Genomic DNA, 19,845 nt, shown 5'->3' on the forward strand with positions numbered 1-19,845 from the left:
ACTAAAAAATCTTATAACAATCTTTTAATGAATTTGTAAGTTTTCATCTAATACCATGTACCCAGCAATTTGGGGCACATCAAATAAGAATATAATTTAATTGTACTCCTCAAGCTTTTTTGTCTGTTACAGTAATTTTCACTTACCAAAGTAAGAGAATAGTTTAATGAACCTGATTTACCATTCAACCAGCTTAAGTATCAACGCATAATCTTGCTTCATTTACACCCCTACACACCTCCCCCTTGTTCCTAGTTATTGTTTTAATTGAGGTATAATTTATATATTCCCAAGTATTTTAAAGACATTCCCATAGTTTCATTTAATCTATGAATATTTCTGTATCTCTAAACGTTAATGACTTAAGACACATACATACAATACCATATCACCTTAAGACACTTTTCTGTCTGTGCATAAACTGAATAACAAATATGCAGCGATCAATTGATCAATCCCTAACGGTGCTGAAAGAAGGGATGCGACTGGTCACTGTTCATGATATGTATCTGTTATTTATGTAGTGAAGTGTGGGTTGAAGAGCTAATAGCGATGTTTGTACTTTGCATAATTACTAACTACTAGTTAAAACTAATTACTAGTTAAAATAGCATGGCAGCAAATGTGAACCATGTTGGGGACTAGTGTTATTTAACTAAATTGTGGTAATTGAAACTTGTGCATGTTGAACTCTGCAAAGCAAGGACCATCTGGACCATCTATTTCCTAATGTTTTCTATCCTGTAATAAAGGCAGGGATGGAGAGAGACAGTGCATTCAACATTTTGGTCCACCAATATTATATCAATATTTTGACCACAAAATCAGTTAATTCTTTTCCGTAGCTTTTCTAAAATACATATTATCTAATGCTAAAACTCACAAACGTTTTAATGTTTGAATTTTTATAGTTTTTCCCCATGAAGTAAATGTACAGTATGGATAGAAGTTAGGAGACCCGGGCGGCGACCCAGCTCTGGGGGATGTAGGTTAAGCACATCTTCAGGCCTCATTTCTTCTCTGTTAAGTTAGGAATATGTTTGAATTGATGGTTTGGGGGTCATCTGTGAAGCCCATAACAACCACATCTCTCCCTTTCCCTTCCCCAGTCCCCTGGGTCCTACCTTCTGAGCCCTCCTTTTCCATAGTGATGGGTCCCAGTGCTTAGGAGAAATTTAGTGCACCTTACCAGTTTTAATTAATAAATATTTTGGTTTTAAAATCTGAATTTGCTTTTTCATTGTTGTTTTAAATGTCAATTTAGAGCTTACTTTTTCCAAATATTAAAACATAAGATTACTTATCTTCCTTAAGTCAAAAATAACACATTAGTTATTATTATTATTTTTGGCCACGCAGCCCAGCATGTGGGATCTTAGTTCCCCAACCCGTGCCCCTTGCATTGGAAGCGCGGAGTCTTAATCACTGGACCGCCCGGGAAGTCCAACACATTAGCTATTATTTTCTACCTACTTTAAGAAGATTTTGAGGGGTTTTACATTAAAAAAAATAATAAAACAGAACCATGGAAATAAAACTAAGAAAATCTAAAAGGACTCTCAGAAGCCAATTAGAAAGTGAAGAGAGATAAGGGTAATAGGAACTTAAGATAAATTGGTTGTTAAAATTAAGCATTAAATTTATCTGAGGGAAAACATTCCTGGTTGAAGAATATAATCTGATTGCCTTTTCCTGTCTCTAAATTTTTATTTATAGCAACTTATAGCATTATAATAACAGAGAATCCAAAAACTATCTAAAAAACTATTTTTTCCCCCCAATTACTATGTTATTCAACCATTAGAAAACCAAAACCAGACTAGGGTGTGTCCAAGACTCCAATCAATCAAGCAATGAGTCTCAAAGAAACTAAATTCACTCTACCTCTCCTGGTTTTCCCTTTTTCTTCTTTCGATTTTTCTGAAAGTTCTGGAGGTCATTGAGATGGAGATGGAAAATATGTCGAAGATCAACAAGACTTTAGAAGGCCTAGGATTTTTAAAAGGTCAAGTATATTATAAAATAGAATTGATATTGCACTAGATTTATACTGATATTTCTAGAAATACCATCTTAAGGAAAAAAAGTTAAACTTTTATTAATTTGATGCTTCATAACATAATAAAATAAATGAACATAAAACATCATTTTAGTTAACTTGGAAGGGAAGATAAAATCCATTGAAGTGGAAATACACAGGAAAGATATGTACATTCAGGCAGATATTCTAAATTCTGTGTTAAGGATTATGAATGTACTTGAGAAACTGGGAAACGTTTCCTATTTGCATTTCTAGTCTGAATGCTTCAATATTGTATCTAAAATGAACAAGATGTCACGGAAACAAAGTAGCAAAAACGCACTTGAGGTTAGCAATGATTACACCCATCACCCAAAGACACTTCTAGGTTTCCCTTAGGGCATGTTGCTTCTCTTCTTTTGCAAAGCTTTCATGAGATCCGACATGAAATCCTGCTCCCCGCCTCCCCCGCCGGGTGGTCCTGGGTTCGCCTGCCTCTTGGGGGGAGCTGGCGGCCTTTTGACCACCACGGGGGTCTGCTTCGCGGCTTCGGGGGCGAGGGCGGGCGGGGGCGGCGGGGGCGGCGGCGGCAACGAGGACCCCGCGTCGACCGCAAACGACGGCGGCGGTGGAGGAGGCACGAAGTCTGGGGGCGCGTCGCTAAAGTCGGGGGGCGGCGGAGGCAGCTCGTCGTCCTCCAGGGGCGGCGGCGGCGGCGGCGGCAGGAGGTCGAGGGGCGGCGCGGGGAAGCCGGCGGCCGCGCCCTTGGCCTTGGGGGGCATCCCTGGGCTGCCGCAGCCGACGTCCGAGGACCGTCGCATGGGAGGGGGCGGAGGCAGGCTGGACTTGGGAAGGGGCTGGGCCCTGGGCGCTCCGGGGTCGTGGCTGCCGAGGCCGGGCTTCTTGTCCTTCAACAAAGCGACAACAGCATTTATTCTTGACCACACGGCCACGTGGACATGACAGTTCCCGGACAGGTGAGTCTCCGGATTTAGGAAGCGTCTGCCCTCGAGGGGGAGGCTCAGTCCCTCAGTCCTGAGACTCTAGGTTGTTCCTGAGCTGGCTCACCTCATATTTATATAATGCAACTTCCCCGTGGAGTTTCAGGCAGCTGAATTGAATCCCTCTGTTTTAGTGATAATTATCATTGCACTTTACATTTTATCAGGCTTTCATTTTATTTCTTTCTTTGCTTAATAACCTCTTGCCACTGGAGATTAGAAATTTTTTTTTCCCGTAACAAAGTGCCCTTATGATTGAGTTTATTTTATTTAGTTCAACTGCTTAGCATGATAAGAAATTAACTGGTGATGTATTTTTTAAAAAATTCTGAACAGGCAGTTTGGGAATTAGTGTTCACACATAGTTAAGTGATTTCTATTCTGGGATCCTTTTATTGCTTTCAGCATTTAAAAATGTTTCTCTTCAGCTGGCATTACAAAAACCATGAAAATAATAATCGCTGAAAGTACACTGCAAGATGAGATTGTCAGACTTGAGAAGCTAACAAGAATATTAGAGAAACACAACTTTTAATGGTCTATTGTGGTTTTCAAAAATTATAAGAAGCTCAATAAATACAGGATTTAACTGTTCCCACCACTGGCTGATGGACAAAATGAAAGGGGAGAATGAGGTGGCAAACTACTGAAACACATTTAAGACTGGTTTGAATCATACACGGGAAATATTCAGTGGAACGTGTATAGTCAATTGAGTCGTTACCAATTGGACTAATAACTAAATTATAACTTTTAGCTATAATTTTTAGATAGATTTAAATGAATCTTCATTAATCTCCTCTACTAAAAAAAAAAGTTATGGAGAATGTTATACCAATTTGGAAATTATTTTAAAATACATTTTCTTCTCTGTCACCCTGAGGATGTATGTAGAACGTTAACAGAAAAATACAATAATGAATATTTTATAGTGGGACCCTGTCAGTACTCTTCTAATCTGGTTCAGGGTCCAGATAGCATTTAATAAAGGGCTTCTGACTAACATGTTGCTCTAATTTATTCAGAAAAAATAAGTAAAAATCCCAAGGGCTTAAAATGCAGGTGCCACTTTCAGAGAGTGCTAAAACCACTTGACTAAACCAAAAGAAAAAAAAAAAAAAAAATTAAATTGCTGGGCTTCCCTGGTGGCGCAGTGGTTGAGAATCTGCCTGCCAATGCAGGGGACACGGGTTCGAACCCTGGTATGGGAAGATCCCACATGCCGCGGAGCAACTAGGCCCGTGAGCCACAACTACTGAGCCTGCGCGTCTGGAGCCTGTGCTCCGCAACAAGAGGCGCCACGATAGTGAGAGGCCCGCGCACCGCGATGAAGAGTGGCCCCCGCTTGCCGCAGTTAGAGAAAGCCCTCGCACAGAAACGAAGACCCAACACAGCCAAAAATAAAAAAAAAAAATTAAAAAAAAATTGCTTCAGTCAAAATAAATGTAGCTAAACTAAAAATAGTTACCAATCCTCAGCATTAAAAAAACATTCTTACATTTTTCCGAAGCTGTGATAGTTGGTTTTAATTTTCCATTCTAGCCTATGTAACTTTAAGGTAAATATATATATATGAAGCAATTATCTAAATGAAATTACAGTGACTTTTGAATTGTTGGAACTCTATTTTCTCTTTTTAAAAGAACAGTTATTAGAATACTGCTAATGGTTTAGAATATGGGCTTACAGGTGACAGTCTGATAGAAGTGGGTCTTACCTTGGTTGTTTCAACATGTCTCTGGGCTTCTCCGAGAACCGTACTCATAGAATGTGCTGCCTGGGGGATCTGACCATTGGCCTGGGTGGTGCCTGTTTTAACTCCTAAGGGGGAGGAAGAGAGACAAGAAGAGTGGGCAAAGGCAGGAGGGAAAATTAGGAGTATGGGATTAACAGGTACAAACTACTGTATATAAAACAGGTGGGCAACAAGGAGTTACTGTATAACACAGGGAACTATACTCAATGTCTTGTAATAACCTATACTGGAAAATAATCCAAAAAAAAAAAACCTGAATCCCTTTGCTGTACACCTGAAACTAATACAATATTGTAAATCAACTATACTTCAAATAAAAAAGAGTGGGCAAAGTATTTTCAACATTCTTCAGAGTTAATCTGAAAAGACAAAGCAGTTTTATGTCTCCAAAGCAAAAGGATTCACAGGTACACAGGGCTTTCAAAAAAACCTGAGGTTCTACGACAATATTTCATGTAATTCAGCAAAACATTCAGGGAAATGAATACTTTATACAAGCAACAAAATCTGGATTAACTGGGGTCCTAGAGAACAGTATGTTCTGCTTTTAAAAACTTTTTGGTGACTGGAAAATGAACCTTGAAAACCTCCTTTTTAAAAGAATTGTTGTTGTTGAAGATTTTTCCTAAATGGATGTATCCAGGTTCATACCATGCTACGTACGGGAACAACTTCTGAACGTTCTCCTCAACAAAAAATACTTTGAGCACAAAAACAGTAGACAGGACTTCCCCAGTGGCGCAGTGGTTAGGAATCCGCTTGCCAATGCAGGGGACAAGGGTTCGAGCCCTGGTCTGGGGAGATCCCACATGCCGCGGAGCAACTAGGCCCGTGCGCCACAACTACTGAACCTGCGCTCTTGAAGCCCGCGTGCCACAACTGCTGAAGCCCACGCACCTAGAGCCCGTGCTCCACAACAAGAGAAGCCACCGCAATGAGAAGCCCGTGCGCTGCGATGAAGAGTAGCCCCCGCTCGCTGCAACTAGAGAAGCCCGCGCACAGCAATGAAGACCCAACACAGCCAAAAATAAATAAATTTATTTAAAAAAAAAAGGTGGACAGAGGGGATTGGGCAAAATATACAAACCCCCACTATATCCTGAAATTAGATTTTTTTCCCCAGGAAGTCCTGATATGTGCTTCTTTTCCTGCCTTTTCATTTGCCCTTTTGCACAAAAGTGTGCCTAGCCGAGGTTTCACAGTTTTGAGAGTCAGAGGGAAGAAGCTGTGTGTTGATGTCTCTGGCTCCTGAGAGGGCATCCCGGGGGGAGGAGAGCCAGCCCTCCACACACTGAGGCTGCTCCTCCCATGACTGAACTGCCTCCCAGAACCCGACAGGAGGTCTCCCCCCTGAGGGAGTCCGAGGTTGCCTTAGCTCTGCTCAGTACCAGCTGTCCTGCCAAATATTTATGAAATGACCGCTTGCTTGCTTCTCTAAATATTTTCCAAATATTTTGAAAAACCCAAGAATCTACGCAACAACTCAAAGAAGGTCATTAAGTACTTCAGAAGACAGGGAAGAAGGGAAGGTCTGATGAGGAATCAGACACTTGCACTATCTCAAAGTATCTCTGTACGAATTATTAAGTACAACATGAAAAAACTGCACAGGAGAGAAACTGGACAGCACGTTAGCCAAGCGGTCAGAATGAATGTTTCCAGTGAGGGGCAATAGACACCATATGCCTCCGACTGGGATACCCCGAGAAGGACACGGCAGCTTAGTCCTGCCCCAAACACATTACCTGAGATGAATTATGAGGAAATATCAGACACATCCAAACTGAGGGACATTCTATAAAATAAATGGCCTGTATTCTTTAAAAAATGTTAATGTCTTGATAGACAAAGAAAGGCTGAGGAAATGTTCCAGAGGAAAGGGGATGAAAGAGACATGATGCCTAAATGCAAAGTCCAAATCTGGACGGAACCGGTGCCAGGAAAGAGCATCGCTGTAAAGGCATCATTGAGACGACTGGCAAAACTGGGATATGGGCTGTGGTTTATGTAAATATACTCTATCAACATGAAATGTTAAATTTCCTGAATTTGATAACTGTACTGTGGTTAGTAAGGGAATAGCCTTAATTTTTTTTTTAAGGAAATACAAAGGGAAGATTTAAGGGACAAAGGGACACAATATAGTCAATCTACTCTAAAGAGGCTCCAAAAAAAAAAAAGGTCTAGGGACAACATATCGGGGGTGGGGTGGGGAGAGGGGGGATGATACAGCAAACGTGACAAATATTCAGTATCGGTGCTCTGGGTCAAGAGTCTATGGAAATTCTTTGCATTATTCTTGCAACTTTTCTGTAAGTTTGAAATTATTTCAGAATAAAAAGATGTTCATGTCCATTTATACAATCAAAAGGCTGGAACAGGCTATAACAACTTGTTCTGCTGTCAGCTTTTTGCTGTAAAATGCATGCTCCTCATTCAGCAAGAGCAGTCATCTCCTTGTGCAGAACTGCCCTCCTCGGCACATCTGCTCGTGCTGTCAGAACTTAACACCGTGTGCCACGTAAACACGAGATTATCTCTAAGACTATTTAATGTCTCTCTCTGATTAGCCACATCTTTGCTCTGGAGGGCGGAAAGTAACAGGTTTAAACATCTTAAGGTCTTAGGATGTTTAAATTTAAGAGTTTTTCATAAGGCCTTGCGGTCCCATCCCATGCCGCTGGAGAGATTTAAACCCCTTAGATTCCAAAGTGCTCCATCTCCTCATTTCCTTTGGTCTCTTCTCTTTCCCCTCTTCCCTCTTTGTTTGCATATTCAAAATCTTTCTTTCCAGGTAATGGAAACACCTTTGTATAAACAGAAACCAAAGCTGAATACTGAAGACAGTTAGGGGAAATTCCTTTAAAGGGCACAAATTATCAATATATACATTTTTTGCTTCTTTTGCCCAAACACACACAGTCTGATTTCTCAACAACATAGTGCACATTGCTATGTAACCAGGATGTCTAGGTCTTTGCCAGTCTGTGGGAACAAAAGAAGTCACGTCTATAGCCATCTCTCAGATGCTCCAAGCTGCCGTCCTCCCTTTACCAGGAAGTCTAATCTTTTCTGTGGGTTCTCTGCCCCATCCTGAGACAACCCATGGGTACCCACATAACTCGTATATCCTGTAGGTGCCACCGATTCCGGACCTAGGTTGTCCTGGGGTCACAGTATTAATGTCCCAGCTGTCAAGTAGCAACACCACCCCTCCTGCTGCCACATCTCTCTGGCAGACCTCAAAGGAATTAGGGGTGGGAAGTTTATTAAACATATATGAGACCCGCGTGTTTTACAGAACTCAAGTGCATTCCCAGGAGGGGACTGATCCCTCATCCCCTTCTTCACCCATGTGGTTTGTAAAGGGCCGATCCCACCACCTGTACTGGCATCCTCTTCAGGGCGGCTACGTGATTTAGGTATAAGCATGCAATGGAGCCCTTCTGGGGCGTTTTCAGAAGTGGGGCTTTCCCTTTGTACTAAGATTTCCAGCTGTGTGAAAAATGTTAGCCTAGAGAGCCAGTGGCAGTCCTTGCCACCTCATGGGGACACTGCCCAAGAAAGAAACAGTATCTTGATGACTTCGCTTAACCCCCTGGATCCCGCCGCGCCTGAAAGCAGCCTACCTCTGGATTTCCTAGTTTTGTGCCGTAATAAATCTCTCCTCCTTGGTTTTTGTTGCTTAAACTAGATTGAGTTGGATTTCTGCCAATTGCCACGAAAGAGTCCTCATGAAAAATAGTGGCTAAAGTCATAAAATCATTTAATAAGTACTAAAAAAAGCCTCCACGGCTGTTTCCTAATATAAAAGAAAAAACCCTGCCATTTATCAAGAATACATTACTTGTTGCTAAACACTTTGGATGTAGAACGATGCCTCGGGATTTTCAGTTGGGTAATCACAGCAGAGCCGCACAAATCGCCTGTGGTTTGACTCCCAGCCAGTGACCCTGCACCACTTGGCCTTGCCTCTCCAGGACTCTGGGTCAACCATGTGAAGAGGGAGAGGGCAGGAGAGGAAAGGGATTCCAGATGAAAAGTTGAAGCGGAGGAGGCATCAGACTGACGGGGCCTGGGGTTGATTGTCTCCAGGCTCTATCAGATGGTTTTATAGCAGGTCCTGCCCAGGGAGAGTTAGTGCCCGCGCCAGGTCTCCTCGGCTGCAGTTCTTGTTCTGATCTGTCTCTCGTGGGTCCAAGGCCCAGGAAATCTGTCCTCTGTGGGTGACCCCCACTCTGTAAGCCAATGACTCAGAAAACAGTTGTTGGGGTGATGAAGGAGGCTCCCTGACTAGTGCCCCAAACAGCCCGAGGTTCAAGTGAGCCCATCAGCCAGTAACTCCTCTGATCCCAAGGAACATTTGTTTTTTCAACACTATTCTTGACATTTACCTTAATTTTGGCGGCGGGGGGAAGAGGGCTGTTGCAAGGAACGTATGGTTTGATTTGTCCCGGGCTCCTGGACGGACATGGGTCCCTTAAACACCTTGCAAGAGCCCTAGTGATTTTGTGTGATGAGTTTAGGCGAAGAGAGAGACTTGGACAATAATATACGAGAAGAACTGAATTTTAAAAGATGGCGTCATTTCAAGCGGGTCTTTGTTGCTAAGATGTGATCACGGTCATCATGTACGTATGTGTATAACTGAGAAGAATGAACTTCACGTTCTATTTGAAAGTGGCTTCCCTTCCTTCTATGCTCATCATCTTCAGTTCCTTCCGAGCCGGTCACTAATGTAGCTCTTTAGAGCTTAAAATCCCACCCAGCAGGTGCTCATGGCAATACATTCTAAGGCATAAACTGAAAAACAGTTTAAATTGAGGACTTTTTTCCCCTTAGATGCTCAAATGGAAGCATTTAGTAATAAGCAGGGATGCTCTCAGTATGGTTTATTTTAAGAGCTCAGCACATTTGTTCTCTGTAGGGCTGCAAGGCTTAATTTTGATAAATAAGACTCTACAGCAGAACCAAGATGGGTTAATTTACTATCTACTAACGGACATTCCATCGTGGGAAAGAGCCTCCTTTTTGATCAAGGGACATCTCATCTGACTGCTGCAATGGTGTTCTTCAAAAATTGGATTTAAGCAATTCATTTAGGAGAAACGGAATGAACATGCATTTTGCATTTAGTATTAAGGGCATTCACATTACTTCACCCTCAGAGAAACCTACCAGGTATTAATTCATTTTTCCATTTGTAGTCCCAACCATCTTCGAATTCTAGCTGAGTGCCTGTTATCTGCCCAGCACTGCGGTCCGTGCTGGGAAAACTATGATGTACCAGACAGAAACAGTCCCTGACCTCATGATTTCCTTCAGTGTCTGGAGGAGGGAATAGATACTAAACTAATAATCACACAGATTATTAATTATGACTGGCCTACCAAGGACAATTCATTTGAGATCTGAGGCTGGGCAGGAATTAGCCGCATGAAATCAAAGAGTATCATAAATAGAGGAAGAGCATCTGAGAACTCCTTGAAAAAGGATGGTGCTTGGGGCTTTGAAAAAGTGGGAAAAACAGATGGGCTCTGTGGCAGAAACAGGAAGACAGGGGTGGGGAAAGAGGCAAGTGAGATGGGCGAGGCTCATTTCATGCAGGTTTTGGTGGCCTTGCTAAGGACTGGGGACTTAATCTGAGAGCAGTGGAAGGCATCTGAAGGGCTGAAGCACCACCCCATGGGGGCAAGTGAAGATCACGGTGGCTAGGATTTGAAGGCAATGGAGACAAACAGGCATGGACAGATTTGACCAATATTCAGAAGGTAGAATCGGCAGGATTTAGGAGTGACTGGATTTGGAGGTGAGTGAGTTTTCCTGCATGTTTTCTGCAGGAGCAATGGGGCAGATGATGATGTTATTTACGGAAACAGATAACAACAATGGGGGAGCAAGTCTGGAGGGTAAGAGGATGAGCTCAGTTTTGCAGATGTTGAGTTTGAGGTGTCTGGGATGGATCCACGTGAAGCCAATGAGCAGACAGTTGGATACATGGGTTTGAAGGTCAACAGAGAAGCCTGGATTGGATTTACGTAGCTATAGGTGGTCAGCTCATACACAGTGCTGGGGGTGGATTAGATCACTTAGGGAGATAGTGTAAAATGAGGATAGGGTTAGGATTGATGGGTCTTGGGTAGTTTAAGGTGGGGTAGAAGAAGAAGAAGAAGAGTTGCTATAGCAGGTTAAAAAAGAGTGGTCAGAGAAGTTGGGGGGCGGGGTGGGGGACTTGGAATGTGTGATATCTGGAAAGCCAAGAGAGGAGATTGGTTCAAGGAGGAGTGGTCAGTTGTGTTGGGGTTGCTGAAAGGTGGACTAAAAAGAGGGGTTTACAGTAGTTTGATTCAGCAACACAGAGGCCGCTGGTGAGATTAGCAAGAGCATTTTCCACCAGGTAGTAGAGACAGAAGCCTGACTGAAATGGGTTGAAGAGTGAAAAGGAAGTAGAAAAATGGAGAGAGCAAATATGGTCCACCTTTTAGAATAGTTGCTTGTCAGATGGGGCACTAGCTGGAGGGGGATTTGGAGTTGTAGGAGGGTTTTAAATTTGATTTTGTTCCTTTGAAGAAGGGAGCAATATTGATGAGAAGAAAACAGTAGAGCAGGAGAGAAAGTAGAAGAGAATGGCATAATCATGCATCTCTCTGGTCTTTGTCCTGGGTTCCTGGCACAGAACTTGGTATTTTCCAAGCTATCAGAGTGTCTTTGTTATTCAGCCCCTAGGAACACATCTGAGTTTATGCAAACAAGGTGATCAGGATGGGTGCTGGTCACCAGAAGACCAAACGATTGATTAGAGGGTTGAGGCTTTGGGCCAGCCCGACATCGGCAGAGTAGAGAACAGGGGCTAGAAATTGAGTTCAGTCACGTGGTCAATGATTTGATCAATCATGTCGATGAAATGAAATCCCAATAAAAAATCTGGACAGGGGTGCTTTCCTGGTGGTGAATACATCCATGTGCTGGAAGGGTGATGCACCCTGATTCCAGAGGACACAGAAGCTCTTCATCTGGGACCCTCCTAGACCTCACCTTATTCGTCTTTCATTTGGCTGGTCCTGATGTGTATCCTTTACTTACTTTTTTAATTTTTAAAAATTTTTCTTTCTTTCTTTTTTGGTTGCGTTGGGTCTTCATTGCTGCGTGTGGTCTAGCTGCAGTGGGTGGGGGCTACTCTTCGTTGTGGTGCATGGGCTTCTCATTGCGGTGGCTTCTCTCGTTGTGGAGCATGGGCTTCTAGGCGAGCGGGCTTCAGTAATTGCAGTATGCGGGCTCAGTAGTTGTGGCACACGGCCTTAGCTGCTCCGCGGCATGTGGGACCCTCCCGGACCAGAAGTTCCCCACCAAACCCGTGTGCCCTGCGTTGGCAGGCAGATTCTTAACCACTGCACCACCAGGGAAGTCCCAGTGTATACTTTATAATAACACTGTAACAATAAGGATAGTACTCTCCCAAGTTTTGTGAGTTGAACTGTTGAACCTAAGGGGGTTCTGGGAAACCCCCAGGTTTGTGGCCGGTAGGTCAGACGTTTGGGGGGCCTGGGGACCCCTGAAGTGCGGCTGGCATCTGAAGGAAGGGCAGCCTTATTAGGACTGTGCCCTTTTGGGGTCTGAGCTAACTCCAGGGGCAGCATCAGAGTTGCGCTGCAGGACTCCAGTTGGGGCAAGAATAGGGGACGAGAGCATGCATGGAGGAATCGGCCCTTGTTAGGAGGTAACACAATACACACGGGCTAGGATGGGTGTAGATGCAGGTAAGTCACTGGGTTTGGTGGTGGAAAGTTGATGGTTCCATTTTTTTTTTTTTTTTTGCTGAGAGTAAAGGGGCTAGAGATTGGAAATCTGAGGAGAGTGAAGAATGTCTGAAACAATTAGAGAAACTAGGAGATTACACTGACTGGGATAGGTTTTCTCAACATTACTGACATTTGGGACTGGCAAATTCTTTGTTGTTCAGGGCTGTCCTGTGCATTGCAGGACAGGCAGCATCCCTAGCCTCAACCCATTAGATGACACAAGCACCCCCCAACACATGACAACCAAACATGTTTTCAGACATTGCCAAGTCTTCCCTGGGGGTCCAGGTCTCCCTTGGTCGAGAACCACTGGTCTAGAGAAACACAGTAAGAGCCACAGGCAGTATTAAGGGCCCGGTTGTGGTTGATGTCGACAGATCTGTGATGGACTCAGTGTCTACCGTATGCCGAGCCCTCTAGGAGGAAAGGATGTCCCAATCCCTCTCCCCACGCTGGAGAAGCCTCACTCCCCCTACCCTCTCCTTTTCTCAACCTCCAGATTTCCTATATACTAGGTTTCCTATATACTAGGTTAACGGTGGGCAGAGTCCTGTGGGTTGAGAGCCAGCCCAGTCATTCTCACTTCCTTCCTTCCTTTTCCCCTCCCTCCTCTCTCGCTCCCTTCTTTTCTTCCTCTTTTTCTTTAAATCCCTGGTGTTATAGTTGCCTCTGGCTAGGGCTGAAACTTAGGGGAGAGAGATACCCATTTCAGGCTTTGAGTTTCAACCACATGCTCTAGCTTGTTCTAACAGGTAGCCTTGAATTGGGAGTTATGAACACTAGCCCAGCTGATCAAACATGGAATTCTATTTGCCATGGTTCCTGTGTCTATCTCTCTTTCTCTTGGGAACTTCATGGGAGGGATGCCTGTGTCTGGATGTGGTGCCCTATCAAAATAGCATCTCACAGCACCCCCAAATCCCCAACGACCTCTGACACACACACATAACTGGTAGAGCTAAGGTCCTGGCAAGATGTGGGCTCTGTTTCCACCCAAGTGGGTGGACTGTAATTCAGTTCTGACACCTCCTGGAGTTGGCACCAGACTCTACAGGTTTAAGGTACAACCTTCACAAGGCTGCCTCCACTTCAGTGCCAGCCACCTGCCACTTCTGACCAGCCCTTTATAAACTGAGAGTTTCCCACGACCCCCTCAGGTTCAATAATTCACCACAATGACTTGCAGAACTCAGGAAAGCTCTATACTCACCCATTACAGTTTTATTATAAAGGACACCCAGAAGGCGAGGTCTGGGTGGGTCCTGGACGTGGACCCCTTTCTCTGTGGGGTCAGGGCATGTAACCCACCTGGTTCCTTGACTTGTTCACCAACCAGGAAGCTCCCCCAAGCCTTGGTGTCTAGAGTTTTTATTGGGGTTTCATTAAGAGGTACAATTGATTAAATCACTGGCCACAAATGGTTCAAGTTCTTCCAACCATTATTTATCATAAAGACAATGTGTTTGAATCACAGCTCAACCACTGAGAAGTACTACATACTAGCTTCTCCAAGCTTCAGTTCTCTCAACTGTGGAGTGAGGATAATAATGTATACCTTGCAGGGTGGTTGTAAGGACAAGAAATAATGTGTATATAAAGCCATGCGTAGTACCCACTCCATCCCTCAATGTATTGCCCTCCTTCTTAAAAATATAAACCAGTAGCTGTTATATTACCATTAAAATGTGATGTCCAGAATTGGGTACGGGGCTCTAGCCATGATGTTACTGAGGCAAAACACCAAGGAATGATCTCACTGTTGGTGTGAGCAGCCTGCTGGGCACTAATGGAGCCTCGAACAAACATCACATCTATACTGTGATGAGACACAGCTCCCTACAAGCTCACCCTAAGCTGGTGATCACCATCTTGTCCACAAGCATAGCATGAAAAAAGGGTCAGAGCTTTGCTAAAAGTCACTTATAAAGAAATAGATACAAGTGTGTGTGTGAGGCGGGGGCGGGATCTTAAATTTGACCATCAGGAGGGAATGTATTCTGTACAGTGTCTACAAAGTTCTGTTTCTATGAAATACATTAGATAAGTTTGAACACGACCTCTGAGCTTTGAATAGGTGTCAGACTCTCCCCTCTGCAAGGTACCTGTAGAAGGCGGGGCTGGTGGGGCTGCGTTGACAGTGCCCAGGTTTGTCCACCGAGAGGCAAGCCCTGCCCTGGCCATGGCCCGCTGATAGTTATCATAGAGCGTCTTTCCATACTAGGGAGAGAACACAAAAGAAGCAACAGAGTAATCCCAAATTCTGCACTCAATTGCAAACTGCAAATTCAGGGAAAAAAGGACTTCATGACTACTCTTTTTATTCCTTTCCTGAGATTTTTTTTAGTAGACGTATTTCAATTAAAAAATCCACAAATCATGTTTTCATATGTTAAATAATTTTCCAGATTAGCAGAGTCAGGTAATACTTTCACCTCCCCATTAGAGGAGAGCTTTAGCCACGCACTGTGATGACATATATCTTTATGTAATTCTACTGCAGATTGTATCTCGTGTTTCTTAATTACACACGACACTTGCAAAGCTCTCCATATATCAATATCTGAGACGTCTCATGTGAAAGTAAATCCCTGACTCTCAGGTCATGGGAGAGGTCCACGTATCGACCACTCTCACTTACTTAAGAAAAACAATGGGCAAATAAACAAGGTAATATCTATGGCATTGACCCATTAATGGCATTGACTCAGTAAGAATGGATCAGCTGTTTCTCAGTAGCACAAAGACTGGACCCAGGTCAGGAGGCTGGTTAGCAAAGATAGGGTGAGTCCAAACGCTCTCTCACCTTGGCGATCCTGATTCCCGTAACCCACTGATTTAGCATTCTTGCGTCATCACAGCAGAGATACTTGATATACTGGGACTCCTTCTGAATTTGGGGATGCTAGAAAAAGCCATTTCAAAGACTGTTTATAAGCTCTTCACTTATTAGCACCTTTCAAAAACATTTTAAAAATTCTCACAGTGTATGAGATTTCCTGAGATGGTGGTCAAAATTACCGGTAGCAATTTTAGGATTAGGAACAGGAGTATATTTTTTACAGAGGCTAAATTTGGAAAGAATTTAAGAAAGCAGTGACATGATTTATCACAAGCATTTTTTACTCTATTATCAATAATCATTTTCATTCCTGCTTTTTGAACACTTGACAGCCTTCACATTTATCACGTTTCTAGCCCTACAAGAAATCCAAATCGTTTCTCCATTTATCAGATAAAGGAACTTACCTGATGTAATTCTTATGTCAAGGAATTAATGCTTTTGTGACTCCCCATCAGTCCTAGGGTTATTTCTGCCACCAGGAATTCAGGGTTTCACCCTGTCTTCTGTCATCTCTTACCCAAATGGGCCATTTTGGCCTCCAGATGGATGGCGCAGAGAAGGAGTATTTCTGTCTAATCTTAAGTGACAATGAGCTAGGTGCTGCACTAGGGGTCATCCAGGCCTTCCAGGAGCTCCTGATCAAACAGAACAGTGATGGACAGGCACGAAGGGGAAGGAGAGTCACGGGTCCTTGGTCATACAGAACATCCTTGTCTTTCAGCACCAGAAACAGCTCCCTAACTTCCAACTGCATTCCTGTTCCCTCTTGTAAGAGGGGCAAAACATGGGTCTCTCCAGCAATTTGATGCCTATAATTCTTAGAAAGCAGCTGTTGTTTTGTTTTGTTTTGTTTCTGGAGGAATTTAAAAAGTTGATCTTGTTACCTTTGGCTTGATATATTAAAATTTCTTTGGTTTGTTTTTTGGTGCATGTCATGTCATGGGAAAGCCAGGTTCCCAGGAGCAGACTTAAACTGTATTGTGCTTGCAATGAAAGCAACTGTCTGGGTAGAGGGATCCACTTAAACAGCACAATCAACAATTTCTTAAGTATGTACTTCATCCAAATAGACTAAAATGTAGTCATTCCCTTAAGCATAATGGCTATTGAGCACAAAAGAGAGGCAAGAACTCTTGACCTTGAGTTCTAACTATCGCTCCTCCTATGATCAGGAGGTGGAAGTATAGACTTTGGTTCATTCTCTCCAACATTAGTGGGGTGCGTCTCACCAACTTCCTTATGTCACACGTGTACTAAGACTGTATACAGAAGAATTAAGCATCAGATGACCTTGAAGGTCTCTCGTGATCCTCAGATTTTATGATTCTAAGATGAGCTACCTAGTGGGCTCCTTTCTGGCTCCCTCGTGAAGGCAGGAACCTTCTAGGCTCCCAGGACATCATCCAGCAAGTTCCTGTGCTCATTCTTCTGTCGTGTCTTAGGACCTTGCCAAGGGGTTTACTCCCTTGAGCTTTTAGCTGAAAAAATATTCGCAAAGACGTTTAAGGAAAAATGCTGGCTCCATGCCACTGGTTAGACTCTTCCACCATTGGTTTGGTTGCTCCTGACCACAGAAAGAGAAGCTCCTGCAGGATGTGCCATGCAGCACACAAAGGTCAGGGCAACTGCAGATCGTTGTTCAAAGGTATCTTACAGATCCTCTAAACTTACCAGTGGGAGACCAGAGAAGTTAAGCCATTTATCCAAGGTCAAAGGGAGTGGCAGAACCATAACAAGAACCAAGGGCCTGTGCATTCAACAGATACCTCTGGGTGCTCAGAAATATACCAGTCCCTAGGTAGACAGAGATGAGAAAGAAAGGCTCACGCCGTACTTAGGAAGTGGCGGCTGGGATGTCACTGGGGGAGACATATGTAAACAAATGTATGATCACTCTATGACATGGTAAAGTTCGTAGTAAAAGTTGGAAACCAGAGAAAGGCTCTTTGGACAAAGTGACAGAATGTTATAATACATTTGAGGAACGTGTAGAAATTCTGTGTGGCCAGGACCTGGGAGCCATGGAAAGAAGAGGCAGAAAAGAAGCTGGAGAGGAAGTGGAATCAAGGGCCTTGTGTCAAAATAGCATCTGGACGTTGTCCTCTAGGCAGTGGGGCCATCAGACCTTTGGAACAGCAGGGAATCCAGGCAGCAGTGGTGGCTGGGGCCGTGGAGTGAGGAGGAAGAACAGACAGAGAGGGCTGCATGAGAGCCGTCTCTCACAGAAACCAGAACTTAGGGACTGGACAACAGAGGGGAGAGGAGGGACTTCAAGGATGATTTCTCTATTTCTAGCTTGGAAAAGTAGGTGGGTATTTTGGGTTTCATTGTGTCCCCTCCAAAGACATGTTGAAGTCCTAACCCTCTGTTGAGGTATCTGTGTGAATGTGACCTTATTTGGAAACAGGATTGTTGCAGATGTAATCAGGTTAAGGTGAGCTCATACTTGATTAGGCATTTATATTCTACTAGGGGAGAAAGCCAATAAAAATACAAAACACTAAGTAATGTAATTTCAGACTGTGAAGAAAATGTAGCAGAGTAAGGGTAGGGAATAGGTGAGTGATGGAGCAGAATTCCAGAACTCTTTCCATGACCCCTCACCACCTCTCAACGGAGCTCAATAGAGACATAATTCCTCGTGGAGGATGGTCACTTCCACTGCCCCATCATACCTCACCTCAGAATGCAGTGAGAAAAAATTCACAAAGGAGCAACTTCACAGGAAAGGGGAGTGTGCATCAAAGAAAGAGCACAAGGGCAGAAATGATTCTGGGGTACCAAGTCCTTTCTTGTGAGTATGGACAGCCTCTGATATCTTTTTTGTGCATATGGTCAGCCTCTTAAAAAACTTTTTTATTTACTTATTAATTTTTAAAAATTGAAATATAGTTGATGTACAATATTATGTTAGTTTCAGGTATACTACCTAGTGATGTGCCACTTGCCTACATTATGAAATGATCACCAGGGTAAGTCTAGTAACCATCTGTCACCATACAAAGTTATTGCTGTATTATTGACCATATTGCTCAACCTCTTAAAGGACAGGCAATGTCTCTACTGCCTTCTCAGAGTGTGGCCCCTGGGCCATCAACATCACCTGGGAACTTGGTGGAAGTGCAAATTCCGAGGCCTGATCCCAGACCCACAGAATTCGAAACTCTGGGGGCCCAGCCACCTGTGTTTTAACAGCTCTCCTGGTGAGTCCCATGCACTCTGAAGTTTGAGAACCACTGGTCAATAGAAATATTTAATTGGTTCTAGAGTGCAGTAAGAATGCCTTCCAGTTCTTGCTTGCTGGCTATGTCTCTTGACATTGCACTGATGGTCTTATGGGCATATATTGTCTAATCTGCACAGGAAGTATTCTTTTAAAAAAAAAAATTTGTTTATTTATCTTTTTGGCCGTGCCATGCAGCATGTAGGATCTTAGTTCCCCGACCAGGGAGATCGAACCTGTGCCCCGTGCAGTGGAAGCAAGGAGTCTTAACCACTGGACCACCAGGGAAGTCCCCAGGAAGTGTTCTTATTTCCACTTTGTAGCAGAGGGCAATGAAGCTTAGAGAGTCCCGATGACAATGTGCCAGGTGACAGGGCCAGGACTCAAATTCTCATCTTCCCGACAGCGCCCCACCACGGACTGCATAATCCGTGAGTTTATCCTGAGTAAGAAACTCCCGGGCTGAACTTCTCAGCCCTTGCATGTCTGTGGAATCACACGATCTCTTAACATGCTTCGCCATAATCTCCAACTCCTTTTGCAATGTATGTGCACATTCTTTGAATTCTGTAAATCTGCTCACCCTCATGAAATATTTGCATATCAAGAATTTTTTTCCCTCACAGTGGACAGAAAGGCACATAAATGACCAAAATGTTCATAAACAAATTAGGTTCTCCAAATGATGACAGACACTTTTACTCAGCAAATGAATAGAAATTCCTAATATTTCGGGAAGGAACTGAGAAGCATGCCTAAGAGCAAAATAAGCAGGGTGATTTTGCCCGTAAGGAAAATGTCTTGAGAACAGAACTGATCACTCTGAGAAAAGGGAAATGTGTGTTCCCCTTGGGTTGTTTGTCCTGATTCTTGTTTGTTCTTGGATCATCAGGCCTGGCCTGCTTTTTTTTCACCTCTGAGCCCTCTCTCCCATCTGGGAGGCCCTGCCCTGGGTCTCAGTGTTGCCACGTTCAGTGCAGCCCAGGGTGACCTGTGTCCCAGATCAGATAGTTCAGCCCATGATTCTGGGACCTAGTTCCAAGCTTGTGAGTCAGCACCAGAAACCGCATTCCCACCCTGCTCACTGGGTCTAAATCCTCAGCCTGGGAACCTCTAGGTCTGAGAGCTCTTCTTTCTCTTGCTGGAAATCCCTCCTCCAGCCTCTGGACCCTGGCCATGGGTTTGGGCCCTTGCCCCCTTCTGA

The 19,845-nt window shown here is 43.8% G+C and overlaps 1 protein-coding gene across 2 annotated transcripts in view; it reads right to left on the bottom strand.

The window, feature by feature from the left end:
- Positions 1-25: 25 nt before the first annotated feature.
- Positions 26-19,845, bottom strand: part of APBB1IP (amyloid beta precursor protein binding family B member 1 interacting protein) — a 103,133-nt gene continuing 83,313 nt past the window's right edge. For both annotated transcript variants that reach the window (XM_082449728.1, XM_082449727.1), the window contains 4 exons: positions 15,380-15,478; positions 14,679-14,793; positions 4,739-4,842; positions 26-2,928 (listed from right to left, as the gene is read on the bottom strand). In XM_082449728.1, the coding sequence (XP_082305854.1) occupies positions 2,416-2,928; positions 4,739-4,842; positions 14,679-14,793; positions 15,380-15,478 (831 nt within the window). In that variant the 3' untranslated portion in view covers positions 26-2,415. The remainder of the gene's footprint in view (positions 2,929-4,738; positions 4,843-14,678; positions 14,794-15,379; positions 15,479-19,845) is intronic.

Source organism: Balaenoptera physalus (genome assembly GCF_965194825.1).
Source record: "Balaenoptera physalus genome assembly, chromosome: 2".
NCBI lineage: Eukaryota > Metazoa > Chordata > Mammalia > Artiodactyla > Balaenopteridae > Balaenoptera > Balaenoptera physalus.